The sequence below is a fragment of the Gadus chalcogrammus genome, chromosome 8, assembly GCF_026213295.1.
Source record: "Gadus chalcogrammus isolate NIFS_2021 chromosome 8, NIFS_Gcha_1.0, whole genome shotgun sequence".
Taxonomy (NCBI): domain Eukaryota; kingdom Metazoa; phylum Chordata; class Actinopteri; order Gadiformes; family Gadidae; genus Gadus; species Gadus chalcogrammus.
This window is the reverse complement of record NC_079419.1, coordinates 6,357,857-6,377,551: the sequence shown is the minus strand read 5'-3', so window position 1 is coordinate 6,377,551 and position 19,695 is coordinate 6,357,857. Positions and strand designations below refer to the sequence as shown.

General features: G+C 47.5%; 1 protein-coding gene across 4 annotated transcripts; it reads left to right on the top strand.

The window, feature by feature from the left end:
* The first annotated feature begins 2,169 nt into the window (after nucleotides 1-2,169).
* Nucleotides 2,170-19,390, top strand: LOC130388255 (zinc finger protein 521-like). Of its 4 annotated transcripts, none has more exons than XM_056597675.1 (3): nucleotides 2,170-3,054; nucleotides 10,991-11,044; nucleotides 19,024-19,390. In XM_056597675.1, exons 1-3 carry the CDS (start codon nucleotides 3,015-3,017, stop codon nucleotides 19,275-19,277), a joined length of 348 nt encoding a protein of 115 aa, XP_056453650.1. In that variant the 5' UTR covers nucleotides 2,170-3,014; the 3' UTR covers nucleotides 19,278-19,390. The 4 variants fall into 4 exon arrangements, 2 of the variants coding, with proteins under 2 accessions (XP_056453650.1, XP_056453649.1); XM_056597674.1 differs by having other exon boundaries at nucleotides 10,988-11,044; XR_008896392.1 differs by having other exon boundaries at nucleotides 2,171-2,344; nucleotides 10,988-11,044; nucleotides 19,024-19,389.
* The last annotated feature ends 305 nt before the right edge of the window (nucleotides 19,391-19,695 follow it).

Genomic DNA, 19,695 nt, shown 5'->3' with positions numbered 1-19,695 from the left:
TTTTTCCCACTCACTTTGTCACTGATGAAAGTAGCAAGCAGTCCTGGTGGACCGGGGAGCACTGTTTGTTTGTGTTTGAGAGACAGAGGGGGAGAGAGGTAGAGAGAGAGGAAGAGCAAGAGGTAGAGAGAGAGAGAGGGGGGAAGAGCAGGAGAGAGACGGGGGTAGAGAGAGAGAGAGAGAGAGTTGCTGCGAGTGGCAGTCGGGGGTGGTAGGGGAGGAGAGGGGGGGGGCAGGATGGTGGTGTATAGGCAAGGTGGTAAGTAAAACTTTGGGGGATCCGTTTGACAAGAGTGTCGAGACGGGGCTGGGGGGGCTTTTTCGGGGGGGTTCTGTGGGGATTGGACGGGGGGTGTGGGGCGGGCTTGGGTATGGAGGGAGGGGTGTTGGGGGGGGGGGGGGGGGGGGTGGTGCTGTTCACATTGAAGTTTAAGGCAAGCCGAGACCTCCCCCCCCCCCCCCCCCCTGACAGACTCAGAGCACATACTAAATAGATGTTTTGCTATTGGTTGTGTTCACTGGGTTAACTGTAGTTTGTGAGCGTTTTGACGCGTTCAAAGAGCTCCGTGTCGGCTCCGTGTCATTCATTCTCCTACTTATCTTCTGAAAGCCTGGCTGACAAGATGTAGGAGGGGAGGGCGGTTGATAGGCAAGCGGCGAAGCTCCCATTACCGAAAAGACAGGGAGAGTCTCGACAACGTATTTAGGTTTCAATTGCCCACTTTGGTTCTGCGTGTCTGCGGGCGACTTAAGTATCAAGGAACCGAAAACGGAAACAAAAATATGAAGACGGCTTAATATCAGTGGTAGTAAGAAGGTTTGTTTGTCGGTTAAGAACATTGTCACATTTTTACATCATAATATTCAAAAATGGAGGTCCAATTTGAAATATTAACATAAGGGGCATTTGAAACAATGCGTAATAGCATATGCACAGCAAAATACCCTATTAATAACTATTTTAATAGTAATTAGTAGAGTTGTAAAGTTACAGAGGGCATTAAATCACAAGGCCACGGCTCTGGAGTACAGCGGTGAAACATTATCTATTTTTACTCAGACTAAAAATACAAATAATAAGGCAACAGGAAAAAAAATATTCGGGGATGAGATTCTTTGGGGCATTTTGAATCATAGTCCTAAGTCCTAAGTTTGTTGATGATCCACTGCCACAACGGCGCATATATTACGCTTATACAACATGCATTTATCTTAATATTTCCTCTCCATAAGACTCTTGCACATCACCGTCATGAATCAAGTGGAGAGGGAAATGCGTGGTGTGTAAAGGCTGTGATTTTGAGATGAGGCCCCTGGCAGAGGCTATACACCTCCAGGCTGCGGTAAAAGCGCAGAGTGAGAAGCCCACCGCATGAGTCCTCTCTGGATCTCATTTTCACATAGCAGGGGCATGGAGCCTGGACACTCACACACACCGCTGTGGGTACATTATGAGACACTGTGGTGAACATTTTGACATGGGGAAAAGAGGAGAGACCGAATGAAGGATGGAAAGAGAGAAAGGATAGCAAAGAAAGAATGAAATACAGAGGGAGAAAGAAAGTGAAAGAAAAAAGAAAGAATAGCTTAAAAGATAGAAAATGTGCTTGGTGTTCAAAATAAAAAATATAATTTAATCATAATACCCCAAAAATACAAATATATATACAACCCATAGCAAATGGTGAGTTTAAAGCCAATAGCCCTACGGTTCTCGCTAATAAATAAGTAAACTACATGATTTTTTAAAATATATTTATAAAATCATTTTTTACTTATATAATTTTTAAGAATTTCCTTCAAATTGTTTAAATAAAACTACATTTATCAAGCAATAAACAACCTCAACATGAAACCGTATTTACTATCCTATGCAGAAATGATATGCACCTCGCGAATAATCTTTAAAGAGCGTTCGCGTGCCATTACATGACAGATGTACTGTATGTCAACAGCCACAAAATGTCTTTCTGCTTAACCATTTCTACCAGAAGGGGGACCAGTCCGTCTGCCGTAGACGGCGAGTGGCCGACCGCGAGCCGAGACAGAGGAGAAGCGAGGGTGAACGAGCCGACTTTGGGTTTAGAGTTCGACTCCCGATCCGCAGACTAGCAGATCCAGAAATCCGCATCTTGCCGTGATCCCTAGGATTTTAATCATGCCTCTCTGTCTGTGTGTGAGTGCAGGCAGGCTGACAATGATTTCCTCAGTGATTACGTACAGAGCGAGTCCCTGCGGGGTAGGGGCCCCCTCTGGAGCCATCCTGATGGCTTTGGGGGCCTTGCTTCCATTTTCCATTATTATGTGGACTACCGGAGCGACAGCGCAGTCCAAGACCTTGCAGGTTTGTGATGAGGAGGGAGCTTCCATCTTCTCTCTGCTTCTTCATCCTCTTTTAAAGCAATTTAGACGTTGACTTAGATCAGATGCCGAACCTATTATATGATTAGCTTACCAGGCTGAGAAAAGGAAGAGTGTATAATAGTTTTGGGTCTGTTAGGTGGATATGCAGTGAAAAGTGTATTTTTTTCTTTTTTGGTTTTGTTGCATTTTTGCCCTACTCTCACAGGACGCGTTGTTTGCTGATGTCTTTCTCACGCGATTGCATTTGAGATCAAAGACGAAAAGCAAATATTCCGCTTTTATCATAAACGAACATCATGCCCACACGCGACTCTGCTCCACCGGAGAATGGAAGCGCATGACGGAATTACTAAATTCTTCCACTTTTCCTGATAACCGCTTCAACTAAATAGAGAACTCCAACACGATTGGGACCTAATTGGATTTAATCCTAAACCATCTACATTCTCCCCAACACTAAACACCCTAAACTCGCGTCTACATCCATCGTAGGGGGCTACGGCAAAGAGCGACATCTTTTTGTAATGATAAATAGGAACGCGCGATTCTGCTCCGGGAGATTTAAAGAGAGTACGTCTTACGATATTCCGATCCCAGTGCACACGCATTACACGAGAAACTGAGCTTGAACTTCAGCGTTTTCTAATAGGATGTCGCGCCGCAAGCAAGCTAAACCAAGATCACTGAAAGGTAAGTGATGATAGCCTAATGCTGGCTAGCTCTGACATAAAAAAAGATACAATTTTTTTTGGTGGTTGTGGGTGTAAACAACAGATATGACAATCCTACACCCGGCGTGGCGAGTGAACTCAGCTGGCTCGATGGTGTCTTACCTCTTACCTCCTTAACAATGTCACAACCGGGAGCGTTTGCTAGCATGTCATCGGTGGTGGACACACAGTGCTGCTCACCCCTGCGAGTGCGTGTGTGTACAACCGGGGAAGTCTGTAACGCACCACTGTAACAATCACCGCAGAGCACGGCTATGGATCATGTGCAGAGCAACAGTGTAAGTCCAGGGTGATATAGAGCTAGCTGGCTGGTTTTAGGGGGAGAGAGAGGAGGGAAACATCGGGGATCTGTTATTAACGAAGGACGCCGAAGTTGGGAACTTGATCCGTCTGATGGAATGGTTTGTAGTGTCACGTGTCATGTGACTTTCGTCTGGTGGTGAAACTAAAGGAGGTGGATTCCGAGGAAACATTGTATATGTTGTGGGGAAGAGGTGCGCGTGCGTGTGTGTGTGTGTTTGTGTGAGGGTGTTTGAGGGGACGAGGGTCGGGATGAGAGGGATCTAGGTGGAGGAAGACGTGTATCAGAGGGAGAAATGTTTATGTGGGCTAACGCGGTGTCTTTCATGCGCGCGTGCGTGTTTGTGGCGCTCGCGTGTGTTGATAACGTCGGCGCGAGCGAGCGACATGTGGTGTAATGTCACTCCGGTTTGGTAAATAGTTGTCTCGCGACCTGTGCTTTTAAGATAAAATATACAATAAAAGACAATACATTTAGCCAGAGGCAGCCGTCTATATCACGGTAAGCATGGCTCTCCTCCGGTTTGTGTTTCTCCAGACGTGTAGTCTACCTTCAGTGATGTGACAGAAGAGTTTTCAAAATGTAGGCTATCCGTATTATGGCTTCGGACAAAATACTTTTGGTGGTACCCCATGGCTGTGTCTATGTGTGTGGGCCATTATTGGAGACGGCAAAGACCGAGACCGAGTCACTAAAAGAGAGGAAAACACACCATACTTTTTTCTCCTCTCTAGCGTTTTGGTTGGGGTGGGGGTGGGGGGTGCTGGGCTTTGGAGGCTGAGCTCCAGTTCATCTGGCAGGCATTGTATTTTGCTCAGCAAATAATTGTCCACAATTTCACATTCCCAGCTTGTGGTCTGTGGACCCCTTTCTCTTTCCCCTTTCATTCTCGGAAGTCTTCTTCTCAACGAAAGATTACATGGTCTGCGGTAGTACATTCATGCAGCCACCATTTTAAATCAATACCCAGGAGAGAGAGGGGGTGGGGGGGGAATGCGAGTGCACGAACGTCTCACAATTGTCATATTCTTGTATTCTATACTTGCACAGCCCTTTATTTTCAGGAAACGTCTCTATAAATAGATTTCTTACTTGTCAGAGCAGATTGATATTGGCCGTTTTTTTTCTGGTTGCTGGGACATTTTCTATGCTCAAAAGATGCATAACTTATATATAATTCTCCTCTTGCCAGCATGCGCCACAAGTGTGTTTATACATGCTGGTGTGGGTATTGCCTTTTTCTTATTGTTTTTTACTTTGTGAGTGTGATCCCATTTTGCTGTGTGAGGATTGAAACATAGTTTAGAATTGAGTGTGCCTGTTTGCGTGCCTGTGTCTGTGTGTGTGTGTGTGTGTGTGTGTGTGTGTGTGTGTGTGTGTGTGTGTGTGTGTGTGTGTGTGTGTGTGTGTGTGTGTGTGTGTGTGTGTGTGTGTGTGTGTGTGTGTGTGTGTGTGTGTGTGTGTGGAAACATGCATGCATATTAAGCTGGAGTGATTGCTTTATTTGTGTTGTTATTGTTACTGTAATGGCAAAGACGGCACACAAACTAGCCTGCTACTTTTATGTCTTCATGTAGCGTGTACAAGCAGTGCAGATCACATAGATATGTCATGGATATTGTTTTGGATGAGTCCCAGGGAAAAGGCCAGGCAGATGTTTTCCATTGTCCTTTGTCTGTGTCTTTTCCTTTAGGGACAGAGCCTCATAGTTATACAGATGTCGAAAATAACTTTCCATCGTCTAAGAAATGTCTCTACAAAAATTGTTGATTATGAAAACAATGGGATTGTGTGTTTTGAAAAGGCGTTTTTAAATCGACTTTTTCAGTGCAGTATTGTGTACACTTGGAGTTCGTGTGTATTTGTGTGTGCGGCAAACATACGTTACATGTGTGTTCACCAAACACCCATGTATGTGTGCGTGTGTGAATGTATGTGTTTGGATGTGTCTGTGTGTGTGTGTGTGTTTGTACGTGTACATGCGTGGCTACCCACGTCTGTGTTTTCCCATGTGTGTTTTGACAACACTTAGGCTATCATTTCCACGAGTGTCTGTTGAGTGGAGATGTGTAGGGTTTCCTCTGCTGACCTCCTAACGGCAGGCCCTTGATGCAGGCTCGTGTTCTGATTGGAGACAGTGGTCAGCAGTGTGGAGCGGGGTCATCCTCGCTCAGAAAGACACACTTTAGCTTGTGTGTGTGCGCGTGTGGGCGTCTGTGTGTTTTGTTGAATATGTTTTTTTTTTATATGTCGTGAGGAATGTGGCAGTTCCTGGACAAGTAAATAAAGTATGATCAGAATAAAAAAAGACGAAAAAAATTAGTCTGCTGACAGTTTGGCAGGCAGTTCCCAGCCCCCCCCCCCCCCCCCCCCCCCCCACCCCGCACACACACATTTCTGAGCCCTTCTTCAGTTCCTTCGTTGGTATCTGCTGCTTGCGTGTGTCAGAGGTTATGTTGGTCTTTTTTTCTGTCCCATTGAGGAAAAGGGCAATGTTACAAGTCCCGTTTCAATTAAGTCTGCGAGAAGGATCCGGCTACGTTATTGCTTTGGGGAATAAATGGCGCAGGACGCGACCATACATCATTCGCTTATATGCAAACACTTCACCCCTAGCCACTGACATTTACTCAATCTCAACGCCTTCCACAGCTCTCAACTGTGGGCACATTGTAATTTTGTTTTGATGTGCAGGAGAAGTTTCAGGTCAGCACATTGCCTCAGACGGTTTGCTGTGTGTGTGTGTGTGTGTGTGTGTGTGTGTGTGTGTGTGTGTGTGTGTGTGTGTGTGTGTGTGTGTGTGTGTGTGTATGTGTGTATGTGTGTGTGTGTGTGTGTGTGTGTGTGTGTGTGTGTGTGTGTGTGTGTGGCCATAAGGCGATGGAATCACACTCCAAAAAGACTAGTGTGTGTGATGACTGCCACGTTGACTCTCCTGCAAGCACTTCTTGACTAGTGTGAGAGCGGATTATTAATTTTACATGGAGAACAAATGTCTCTCTCTCTCTCTCTCTCTCTCTCTCTCTCTTTAGTCTGGTTCTAATGTGTTTATTGGCTAAGAAGGAGGACTGTCGTCTGCATACATAAATATATTTTCTGCGCCATTTCCCCCAAGTATGGGTGGATGTCATGAAATCAGCTTTGTGTCATGTACACTTTAAATATTTGATTTTCATTCAGAGCTGGGTTTCATCACCACACGATTGAAATTACTTGGCGTTCGATGAAAGGAAAGTTTTGTTTTGAATTTAGGTTGCAAACACTACTAATGTAAGTAGTATGTGTATCCATGAAAAATACATTTTCCAATTTTCTTATTTTTAGTCAAAATAGTTAAGCTGCACGAATACAGTTGTGGAGTTAATTAAATAGGGCCTGTTTGATAAACTTTGTTGAAAGAAAATATGTCAACACTTTTGTCACTGCTTTTCATGTTTTGTTATTTTTGCACCTGATTTAGAATTCCTCATTACTTTTTTGATGATTTCTCACTCTATTGAATTCTGAAGCACCTCCTAGGATAAGATATAAATTGGGCCAGGTTAATTTACAAAATAATTCACAGTAAAATAACATTTAATCCCATACATGATTAACGACTCATTAAATTAAACGTGGCAATTTAAATATTTAAATATGTTTTTTCCCCTTCCTCTAGTTAAAACTCTATTAGCCCCTGTGTTAGTTAGTGTTCGTCTTAAAGGAGCTGAGCTTTCTGTTTCAAGGCCCCGCTAACAATTAATGATCTGTGGCATAACACCCATTAACACTTTTCTAATGTGACACAAAAATATGGTTAGTATTATCATTAAGAAAATTATGATGGAGCCGTAGCAAAAAAAAAAAAAAAAAGAATCCCATTAGCATGGCTGTCAGTGCGGGTGACATGCAGCTCCGTGTGTTGGGCTGGGTGTCGCGGGAGCTGGCCGATTTCTCCTCTTATTTCATGGCATGTGTCTCTCCCCTTGTCACGGATTGTCTGCCACATGGAGACACACTTCTGATTCGCTGGCAGTGATTGATTTTTCCCGCCACCGCCGCACAATAAAATTATATCTGTCGCTTAAGTGTTATTTGTGTGGCGGCCATGTTTTGCCAGCCTGCATTGTGCTTAATTTCACCTTAATACTTAGATTATGGCAGCGCTAGTGTGTGTGTGTGTGTGTGTGTGTGTGTGTGTGTGTGTGTGTGTGTGTGTGTGTGTGTGTGTGTGTGTGTGTGTGTGTGTGTGTGTGTGTGTGTGTGTGTGTGTGTGTGTGTGTGTGTGATGGAGTTATATTTCCAAGCCATTGCTACATATGTACGTTAAAGGGCTATATATGCGGGGTCAGAAAATATTATGAAACACAATTAACATCCTCCTCCATTACAAATTATTTATGACACTAATAACCAGTTCAAACACTGCTCATTAAGAAAGTTATTCATGTGCAGTGTGTGTCCTTCCCCCCCTCCCTCCACAGGCTTAATTGAGGAGGGTTGACCTGCTGACCTGAGCTAAATTGAGTTGTAGTCCCCGTGGCGAGCATCTCCTTGCTGGTCAGTCAGGGCAGATTACACAGCCATTGTGCTCACTGCCATAGAGTCCAAACCGGCAGCAGATGACTCACGTACATCAGGAGCAAGAAACACCTCATTCTCTATGTTTCTTTCTTACTTTTCCTTTCTTACTGTTTCTTTCTTTCTTACTCTCTTTCTTTCTGTTTCGTTCTTTCTATTTCTTTCTTTCTTTCGCTTTCTTCTTTGATTTATTTTTACTTTTATTTGTTGCTTTCTTTCGGAATCAGTGTGCCACAAAGGCAGCTTTATCTTTATTTATGTGACTTTATCGTAGAGTAATTCATGTATTCTTGATGTTTTTAATATTATCATTATTATTTCTACACTAACTAGTCCTTACATGGGGATTGACAATAAACGTATTTTGTGTGTGTGTGTGTGTGTGTGTGTGTGTGTGTGTGTGTGTGTGTGTGTGTGTGTGTGTGTGTGTGTGTGTGTGTGTGTGTGTGTGTGTGTGTGTGTGTGTGTGTGTGTGTGTGTGCGCATGTGTGGATAGCATGTTAATTAATGGCCTTTAACGCTGTGACACTTGTTGTGGGATTACATTATTCCTGCTCCATTTTTGAGAATCAAAGGAGCAACGCTGATTTGGTCCCATGTGTGTTTTTGCATTGTATCAACAAAAGCTAGCTGCATGATTACAGTGTGTCACTGGCAGAGTGATACACTGTACCCTGTCAAAAATTAATTAACTGATAGATGTGACGTGTAAACAGCGCAACACTGTGTTTAAATGAGATGTATGCAACTTGGCTTTTAATCATTATGAGGTGATTATGGATTTACAGTATTTTAATTGAATTCGTCTGCTATTTGTATGCAAATGCTTCATGCTAAAGTGGAACTTCTATTAGTGGTATAAAAATAAACGAGAGCATATTCATCATGCTGCCACCATGTCACATTGATTTAAAAATGTAAATAAAATATTTAGCATTATTATTAGTAATTAAAATTAGACACTTTAACAGCAATCTCAGTGGTGACCGTTCAGGTTAAAGTTCTGATGGTTAAATATAAAGGATATGCCTGAACTCTCTTATCTCACCATAGGGATGTAATCAAAAACCAAAAAAGTCCTCCTCCCCACCACCAATGTGGGAAAGAGCCATAAGAGATGTAATAGGACTCCCCTGTCCTTCTCCCATTTAATAGTCGCTGGAGTAAAGGCGCTCAACAGCACCAGAGCCACTCATTAAACTCTCGGGGCATCAGTCAATGAGACCCCCCTCTCTGCGGGGTCTACCGTTGACTGTACACAGCTCTCCTCCCTGTAGGCCATGTAGGATACAGACCTCCACTGCATCTACTCTAACCAGCAGGATCTCGCCTAACTTTTTAATAGATGGAGCAAATGAACGGTCAGAGGCCTAAATGACCGTCGACGCGGCGTATGTAAACCAAGACATGTTGTCGTCGCAGTGGAAGAGGGAGGAATCGTCGGCTATGGTAGAAGTTTATTATTTCAGCCGAATATTAAAGGAGAGGTGGGAGGTGTGGGGGGGGGAGTTATTTGATGTGCGTCTAGATGTGCGGCTTGTGCTTCGGTCCTGGCAAAGTGGAGTCCTGTCAGGGAAACACAGTCGTCGTTCCTTTTTTCTTCTGTCAATTCGTTTATTTTTTGATACAAAGAGCGAGAGAGAGAGAGAGAGAGAGAGAGAGGAGGTGGGTTTGGGGGTGGGGGTGGTGGTGGTGAGAGGGGGCTGACATCCTGCCTGACACTGACTTGCTCGCCCCCTTGAGGGAAAGGCTTCTGCCGCCATAGGATCCAGTCTTAATTATGCAAAGTACAGGATATTTTGCACAGTTTCAAAAGTGCGCCGATTTCGGCTTTGGCAGCCGCTGCAACGCTCCCCTGCCGGGAGGTCCTGTCTAACCCACCCCCCTACCATCCCCCGACCCCCCCCCCCCCTCCCCCCCTTGTCCCCCTCCCACTCCTCCGCCACCTCCGCCTCTCTCCCCGCGTCTTTGCCCGGGATATTGAAAGGCTAGATAGAGAAAAGGCATAATGGTGAATGCGTTTCAGCTGCAGGGGTGGAACGCCGAGGCGTAAGAGGTCCTCGGTGAGATTCACATTTTGCATGGAAACAGGTGGGGGACTCTATTGTTCTCTTCCCGCTGTTAAAATCCATTTACTTACTTGTACTTGACATGCCACTAGGAACTCTCGCCGATAAAAAAAAAAGAAAGGGCCAAAAAGAATCCGAAAAAGCCTCCAGTGTAAAAAGGTTCCTACCTTGTGTTTAGTTTTTTTTAGTTTTTTTTGTGAGCTGAAAGTCAAGTCCGTTGCCACTAGAAGGTGTGCCTGGGATTTTAGCTAATGCATGCATAGGTCCAGGTGGGCCTACTGATCATGCCTTCGCTTATGTATACAAACCGTCAAGCAAGAGCTGGCCAAAGCATTATAGCGGTGCAACAACTTCATATAGCGTACAAATATGTTATTTTCTATTATTATTGCCGAGCCTGTGTGGGCATTGATGTGTTTTTTTTGTATGTAGGGTGAGCTAAATGTATGGGTGACCTTTTGGGGTTTGAATTTTGCTTGCTACGGTAGAAATGAAATGTCATAAAAGACATTGCGTGGTTTCCAAGCCCAACGCGATATATTTCACCTAGTTGGCCGGTTACCTTTGTTGTCAAGCCACAAACATATGACAGACATCATAGTGTATTCCCCAAAACCACAGGTTGTTGGAGCAGTGTCCAAAGAACTCCCAGTTTCCATACAAAGAAAATCTCAATAGTAAATTATGAAAAAAGTCAAGGATGAACTAAATCAACTAAATGTGCTCGACTTGTTTTATTTTCCACTGTTAACTGTTTTCTCTCTCTCTCTCTCTCTCTCTCTCTCTCTCTCTCTCTCTCTCTCTCTCTCTCTCTCTCTCTCTCTCTCTCTCTCTCTCTCTCTCTCTCTCTCTCTCCTCTCTCTCTCTCTCTCTCTCTCTCTCTCTCTCTCTCTCTCTCTCTCTCTCTCTCTCTCTCTCTCTCTCTCTCTCTCTCTCTCTCTCTCTCTCTCTCTCCTTGGCAGTAGAAGACAATGTGACAGAAGACCAGCACAGTCCCGGGCAGACTGCCATTCCGAGCGGTAATTCTCCATTTCATATTTCATCATTTTGGGCTAAAAAGTAGAGTGTGTTTGTGTGTAAATGGGTGGTTGTGTGTGTGTGGCAATGGCTGTTTTTTGTTTGTGTGTATGTGGTAAAGGGTGGTTGTGTGTGTTTGCATTTCTGTGTTTATGCATTCGTAGTGCCTGCATGTGTGAGGGATAACGGCGTTCCTAGAGTAAAATAAAGTGTGCATGGTTCCTATGCTACCTTTCTCTGAGGTTTTGCTAACTTACAGTATTTTACCAAGTAAGTGTTATTTCAGAGCGCACATGTCTAGAATTGAGGAGTACATCCATTTTATTTTGCCTTGCAGTTTGTGTGCGGTTCAGTGTATGTGTCAGTTTGTGCACACACAGTTGTGTTTGCGCACACACCTGCTTTTGCACCTGTGTCTGCACAAGCATGCTGCTCTGCATATTTTTGCTTTTGCATGTGCGTGATCTTTCTTTTTTTCTTTCGTTCTTCTTGTCCTCATGATTTCGTGCACGCGCCTGAGTGAGTGTGTGAGTGTGTGTGTGCGTGTGTGTGTGTGTGTGTTTGTGTGTCTTTCTCACTCCTCTGTCGGTATGATGTAGAGTAGTGCTAGCCAGATGAATGTGTCCTGTCTGCTGGCGTGCCATTCACCGCCAGCCCTCCAGGAACTGAGCAGTAATTCAGGTCAGGCTAGCAGAAAGCCCCCTATGAATGAGGCCTGCTCCTGATGCACCACACTGTATATTTTCATTTCATTTGTCTCTGGTAAAGGTTAAGTCTCAGGCGTGGTTATTTTAAACCCGATATGGATAGCTTTGCCCGGCAGACTGGGGACCCTGAGTACTCCTTCCCTGCCACATTAGTCCCTCCATTTACCCACAACTCCAAAGATGGCATTAAAAAAAAAAAAGTCTTTCCTATGCAAAAGGCCCAAGCTGTGTGACCACAATAAATTTCCTAGATTCCACAACCCTCCGCATTTTTATCTCCTCCCCGTCCCCTCAATCCGCCAACACTCCCGAGCCGAGGTCAGCCATTGGACGAGTCGGCTTAAAAAAAACTAAACAGGTTTTCTCGCAGTGTAACGCTTAAATGTCTGGATTGTTTGGTCGCTGCGGCACGGTCCGTCCACGCTCAGCGGGCGTGCTGTCTCTCGATTCAAATTTGTGGGTGATTTCTTCTGGGTTCTCCGTCCTCCTGTGTATTCACTTTATTCCTAACGGCTGTTCAGTGGCTGTCCTCTGTGGCCCCGTCAGGCGGTATCGAATGGGTATCAGTGGGGGGGGGGGGGGGTGATGGTGGTGGTGGTGGTGGAGGTTGGTGGAGATGTGGGAGGTGTGTGCTGCCCCCCCCCCGCCCCCCTCTCTCACCCCGCGCGACATGAGGCGATGGCGACCTCTCCCCGCCATCAGGAGCCAAAGCGGGGCTAATGAGTGTGCCTGATTGCGACGACCCCCTCAGACACACGCTCCTCGCCTCGCCCCCCACCCCCCCCCCCCCCCGTCACGGCGTCCTCCAGAGCGAGGCGGAGGAGGCGGGTGGGGGCGGGCGGGCGGGCGGGCGGTGGTCGCCACATGATCGATGTCTGCCTGTGGAGAAATCAAGAGGGCGCACAAATTAATTTCTCACTTTCCTCATTTGACTTTGTCTGACTGATTTATTTTTTAACCCCCCTCCCAGGACGCCGTGTGGAGCGCGGTCGATACGCAGAGAGTCGATTCCTTGTACTTCATTTTTTTTTTTTGGTAACTAAACTTTAGGATGCCTGACACCGGGGGCGATTACGGTCACGCTCGCCGTAAGACGGGTCCTCCTCCTCCTCCTCCGTCCGCCGTCGTGTGGGAGGCTGTTCCCGTCGCGGTCGGCGACGTCGCCGGACTGCTTTTCACGTCGCGCGGCGGTGGCGGCAGACCAAACTAAAGGAAAAACACGGGGGCTTTTGTACTGTCAAACATACGAAAAGTCACGGCGCACTTGGCACCTTGATGGACGCGCGTTACAATAGCCATTCGCCTCCTGACAGGAGCCGTGTGGGCAAACGCTCGGCCCTCATAGTCGAGGCCGTGGGTCCGGTTCTTCGTCTTTGTGCGTTCGTTCCCCCACCCCCCCTTCAGGTTTGATCAGTGGCCAACGTGAATGGGGGAAGGCTTAACAAAAGAGGCCTCAGAAAGACGGACATTATTATACTCTGAGAGGTGGAGAGCCAGGAACAGTGTGAGACATGAGATTTAATGAGGCTGTGCGAGTGCTGAGCAGGCTTCAGATCTGCAGCTTGGCTTCACCACTGTGCTGCCTGAATGTAGTCACAGCCGCACGCAACTTACTGTTGCTAGCTCTATTTGCTTTATATGTATGCCAGTATAGACGAGAAGAAAGGGAAATTACAAAAAATATATATAGTATACACACATGCTTATTATCTATTTTATATAATATTTAAGGCACGCACGCACGCGCACACACACACACAGGGTGGTGCAGAGCGGTGCGACCGCGCTGGCTGGGGCTGGGGCCCGAGGAAGCCCACAGATCGATGGTCTGCAGGGCTCACTACAGCAGGACTCTTTCAGTCCACCACTTCACAAAATCATATTCTCCATTATTCATTTACTTTGTTGTTGTCCCGGGCTAATGGCGTGGCGAGGCGCTCTGTTCAATATTATCGTTCTCTCTGTGAGAGAGATGGACAGAGAGAGAGGGACACAGAGAGAGGGAGATGGAGAATGGCAGGGGGGGGGGGGGGGGGGCAGGGCAGAGATGCATCGAGAGAGTGAGAGACAGCGGTAATATTTTGGCGCATTGATATTCTGTACCCTATTCTCCTTTTTGGTGCTTTGACTTTCTTTGAATCCTTGATCACTCATTTTGTTTTGTTAGATTGGAATGGAAAGCGCCGCCCCGTGTGAGTTTATCTCTCGTTTAATAAAACTATCATCCTGATCACGTTTTTCCCCGTATTAAAGAATTCAAAGAAAATATTGCATAACAAGCCGGCACATAGCAGCCATCCTGTCAGCCAGCTCTTCCCATGCAAGCTCTTCCAGACAAGACGTTCTGCCCACAAACCCTCCCCACAAATCCCGAAGTAATCTCTGATTTGAAGAATCAATGTATTAATTAAAAAAAGATGGAGCCAGAAACGGCAGCACAAACCGTCTCGGCTGCAGCCTTGACGAGCATTGAGCCATCTGCACTTGAGGTTATCGCGCCGTTGACGACCTGGCCCAGTGTCACGCCCGTCACGACGCTGGTTCTTTAATGACAGGGGATCAGTGGATGTGACCAGCCATAAGTGGGGAGCCCCGACCCCCCCCCTTGCTACACAGGAGGACGAGGAAGGAGGAAGATGAAGAAGAGGAGGAACGAGGAGAATAATAAGGAAGGAGAAGGATGTTAAGCAGGGGGGTGAATAATGAAGAAGAAGGAGGAGGAGTAGAGGGAGAAGGAGGAAAGAGGATGAGGAAGAGAAGGAAGGAGGAGGGTGGAGGAGGAAGGAAGAAAAGGGAAGGGGAGGAGGAGGAGGAGGAGGAGAAGGAAGGGTGAGGAGGAGGAGGAGAAGGAGAAGGAAGGGTGAGGAGGAGGAGGAGGAGAAGGAGGAGGAAGGGTGAGGAGGAGGAGGAGGAGAAGGAGAAGGAAGGGTGAGGAGGAGGAGGAGAAGGAGAAGGAAGGGTGAGGAGGAGGAGGCTACACATTGTGGCACCCGTGGCGTTACAACACATCGTGTGACCTATATATACGGGTGGGTGGGTGGGTGGGTTGCGGGGATATACGGGGTGGGTGCTTTGGCAAAAGTTTTAGATTTTTAAATAATGAGGTGCCGGCATCCGTGTGAAGGTTATTCAATCTTAATGTCCTCCTATTCCTGACAGCCGCCCTCGCTCTGATAACGGAGCACGCGCACCTTTGATCAGGCCTCGCCGACATGTGTCGACAGAAGCTGCTCGCTGGTTAGGATAAATTCTTAATTTGAACTTGGGGGGTGGGTGGGTGGTGGTGGTGGTGGGGGGTTGCCTGCCAGGAAGAGAGGCTGGGGTGGGGGTTGTGGTGGTGGTGACGGAGGATCATCACAGGATCAGGGTCTCCGGGAGAACGATGTGTTCCGGGGGGCTGAGGTAGTAATGATGCCTTTCGACACGGAGGTCTTTCATTGACGCCGAGAGAGGTGTGTGTCTGAAGCCCTGATGGAGGAAGACACGTCTACAGGCGAGCGAGGGAGAGGGAAGCAAAGCCCCTCTATGGCTTCAAAATGAGCCCTCCCCAACCCTCTCCATTTTGGATTGGATTTGAAGGAATTGAGATGCATCCCCAACCCCCCCCCCGCAACCCCCCCCCCCCCCCTTCCTCCATAACCCCCCCCCCCCCCCCCCCCCCACTTCCAGCATTAACTTAGAAAAAAAGGCATCATATTTTTCCCTCCTTAGCTTTCCTACTTGGAAACAACATTATATTTCTCTGTATGACGTCCCAAATGATTTTCCTCTCGGGGGGGGGGGGGGGGGGGGGGGGTTTAGAGGATGATGTATTTTTTTTCGTTTATTTAAAGCCTTGAATCAGACCCTTCATAAAGGCTCTTTCAGCGTGTCCATCCCTGCCCTTAATCCTCCCCCCCCCCCCGCACGCACACACACGCACGCACGGTCAGTGTCCCCAGCTGTCTCAGTGGGGGGCCCCAAAGGCAGCTGGAGGTGGTAGGGGGTCCACAGTCAGACTGCTCTGCTGGTGTTCAAACCCCCCCCCCCCCCCCCACACACACCTCCCTCCCAGTGGGGGAGGCTATAGGGAGCACCAGAGGAGAACATCAATTAAAACGGTATAAATATTTAAGAGACTCAAAATAAATAAATAAGAATATATCTATGTATATTCGATAATATAGGCGCTAGTGGAACCGCGAGACCTGCGCTGACTCGGGAGATGAAAGTTGTGCTGTGATAAATGTCACCCGATAGCGTCGCAGACAAGAGTCGGCATGATGGATGGAGTCAGACCCGGAAAGATATTGCATGCCTGGCAACGCGTCAATCTCCGGCCATATTGTTTTACCATATTTACGCGTGCTAAAAAAAAACACATCGAAAGATTGCGAAACTTTCGACTTTCTTTTATTTATTCCGCCGCATGAATAGCGTACATTTACTAATCGTGTGACGCGGAAGATCCCCTCAACGTAAACCCCTAGATTAAAAACTGAAGAACGCATATCGGAGTATATGGACCGCAGATCAATATCATTACCCCGGTGGGTTCCTCTTTCCTATATCGTAATTACCAGACCTATTAAAATAACTAACAAGGTTGTCGGGGCATGTCAGAAAAAGGAAAAAAAAATATGGTTACATGTCATGTACACCTCCAACCTCCAAAGCCCCCCCCCTGCCGCCCCTCCACCCACGACCACCATATTTTGAATGCGATCGCGAGCCACTGTGAGCACGGCGGTATCGATCTTCTGTCCGGTCAGAGGAGACCGCTAGGATGTTCAGATCTGATGGATTACTGTACGAGGCCCAGAGGCGCAGGAACCTCAGTATTGACACGGCTCTTTAATCCCCGGGTCGGACGTGACCTTGCTGTGTCAAGTTTCCCCCACAGCTTCCTCCTCCTCCACCTCCACCTCCACCCTCACCTCCCCATCTTCATGCTTCCATCAGCCCCCCTCTGGTGCCAGAGAAGGCCACTCTGCTCTCTGACTTCCCCCCTGAGGACATTGACCCAGCATGGATGATGCACTGGATGCTTCTGCTGGGGGGTGGTGGTGGTGGTGGTGGTGGTGGTGGTGTTGGTGGTGGGGGAGGTGGTTATTTTCTGCTGGTGGTGCGTTCACCAAGAGAATAGATGAGGAGCGGGCCGCTAATCCGCTTGGCGGAAGACTCATATCGACTTATGTTATCTCCGTATTTATTAGTTGTGTTTTATTTTATGGTAATTGCTGAAGAACCTAGTGTCCAAGGATAGCCTCCTGCAACGCCAAACTAAATATGAAAAATGGAACGATATTTTTCTTAGACATTCGCTCGCTAGGCCATTCAAAGATTTATGTTTTGTTTTATTTCCAATTGTGCTTGATGATAGGGATGGCAACTCGTCTTTTACTTTGTCAAGGCCATTTCAATTGATGATCCATACAGCCTCTGTTCAAAACATAGATCCATGTGTAAAGACGCCGTCTAGCAAACCCATCAGCCGATTATCCCGGGCGCATGCGCCGTGGCAGGGAATACATAATAGCCCTATTTAGGTGGCGTTTGGCCCCAGTCAGAAGCAGCCAAACCCCGCCCCTACACCCAGGGCAAGAGCGGCCTGCATCTGTGAGGCTTGGGTCGGGATTTTCATTTTCTTGAAACACCTTCTGTTCTGTTCTGCCGCGTCCCACCGGGGACCTCGGCGCTGATATTTTTAGAGGGCATGTTGTGCGAGTCTCCATCGCCAAGAGAGAAAGGACAATAGAGGGTGTGATGTTACATCAATACTTGGCTCGAGTCGGGGGGGTGGGGGAAAGGGGGTCGGTGGGAGGGTGGGTGGGGGTGGTCAGGGTGAAGGAAAAAATCCTGGGTGGCCTTGATGAGTTCTGGAACGTTTCTCCACGAGGAAAACATTTCTTGCGCTCTTTACGAGCACCCCTCTTTTTTCTCTCTCTCGTGCCGAAGGAGGACCTAAAATGGCCGCCCATGTAAACAGTATACATACGGCCAGGCGGCTTGCCAGACTCTACCACACGCGAGCGCAGTTTGACACGAGCGCACACACACACACACGCGCGTGTGTGAGTGTATGTGTGTGTGTCCTCGGGCGGTATTAACAGTAGGCTCTGCGGGGGTAAAAAGAAAAACAACCCAAAAGAGCGTAGCTTCCTCCGTGTGTTCCCGTCGTGAGTTTCAGCTTCGAGCAGCTCAAGCGAGGCCTCAAAATGGCTGCCAATGCAAAGTGCTGTCTTCTCTCTCCCCTAAAAAGGTTTGAGTGCTAAACCAGTGGGGCATAATTGCTTGATTGTGAGTGTGGCTTTGTAATCAGTCTTATTGTACTGACGTGTGATGGCCGCAGCAGGGAAGAGAGGGGCCTGCAGGCCATCATGCTGCCTAATTACGAGATGCTGATGCAAGACGTACATGCTCTGGTGTCGTTGTATTATATGGCGTTTCTTCTGAATGAACATGTTCAGAGGCCGTTTTAAGTAAAGTGCGTATCGGGGCATGTATCAGTCAGTCACCAAGCAGGCGCCTGACGCCTGGTTCAGGGGAAAGTCTACCCCTGGCACAGCTACTTCACAAAGCCAACCGGAGACCAAAGTGCAGATGGATTGAATAATATTGATGTGCGCGACCCACGGCTGCCTGCGAGCAAAGGCTGAATAATTTAAGGAAGTGTGTCGTGAAGAACAGCAATCTCTGCTACTTCTGTACGATGCTTTGTTACAGCCACGGTTCTGGACTTGATCTTGAGTGTGTGTGGCTTTGTTGTTTTTTCGCTTCGTGTTTCTTTCTTTTCTTTTTGATGGACAGCGACTGATGTAATTTAGCACTCGCCAGTGGAATTCCATTTTGTAAACTACGGCTAAAGCCGCAATCCTGGATTTATTAACTCCAAATATTCCCATCAGTCTAGTTTCATATACCGAAGTTTTGTCTGGGTGGAGTGCAGCAAACAACACCTAAAACCATTTCTAATAACGGAGCTTTGTTGTTGTTGTGTGTGTGTACGTGCGTGTCTGTGTGGGTGCGTGCGTGTCCGCCACCATGTTTGTCGTCTGAAAGTGTGTATATGTGGTTGCAATCCCCCCCCACCCCAAAAAGAATGTTTTCGGTCATGGCACGAGTGAGTTTAAGAGGCCTCAGACCGAACCTGTATTTATTTAATCCTTTATTACTGCTTTTTTATTATTGCTTTTTTCATATTAAAGAAAGTGATTTTATTGTCACCCAGAGGAAGGTATAGAGGCGGGTCAGTGGGCCTGAGTGTGTCTGTGCTCCTGTCCCCCCCCCCGCAGATCCCCAGTGTGCCACAGAGAGGGCTACCGCCGGCGACGACGATGGCGAGGACGGCGGCCGTGTGAGGAAGAGGAGGCATCTCTCTCCGGAGGAAGGGGAGGAGGGCGAAGAGGAAGACGAGGAGCCCGCGCTGCACAGCTGCGACAGCTGCCGGCAGGTGTTCGAGTCGCTGAGCGATCTCACCGAACACAAGATTAATCAATGCCAGCTGACAGGTAAACAACACTCAGCCACTCACCGGAAAAAAAAATGAAAAAACGTCAGGCCCCTCCACTCTGTGCCACGCTGCCGCCGCCGCCGCTGCCGCTGCTGCGGCTGCACCTCACTCCCACTCCGCACTCCTCAGTCCTCACTCCCACGCCACTGCTCCTGCAGAGCATACGCCACACTGTGCGTCGGGTGCACACTGCACCACAGGGGAGGCTGGAGGGAGGGAGGGAGGGAGGGAGGGAGGGAGGGAGGCGGTTGGGTGAGGATGACGGGGGCGGAGAGAGAGAGAGAGAGAGAGAGCAAGAGGGGAAGGCAAAGCAACATCAGTCTCCTAACCGTCGGCCTTGGAAGTCTGTCCGACTACCATCGTATTTAAGTATATATGTAAATGTACACGGATGCCACATGCGGGTATACAATCTAAACGCAGGCATGTTGGATTGTGCCTACACACATGCACA

Coding starts and splice junctions, on each gene's coding strand:
- LOC130388255 (XM_056597674.1), top strand. CDS start 3,015: ATGTCGCGCCGCAAGCAAGCTAAACCAAGATCACTGAAAG. Junction 3,055..10,987: donor TAAACCAAGATCACTGAAAG/GTAAGTGATGAT, acceptor TCTCCTTGGCAG/TAGAAGACAATGTGACAGAA. Junction 11,045..19,023: donor GCAGACTGCCATTCCGAGCG/GTAATTCTCCAT, acceptor CCCCCCCCGCAG/ATCCCCAGTGTGCCACAGAG.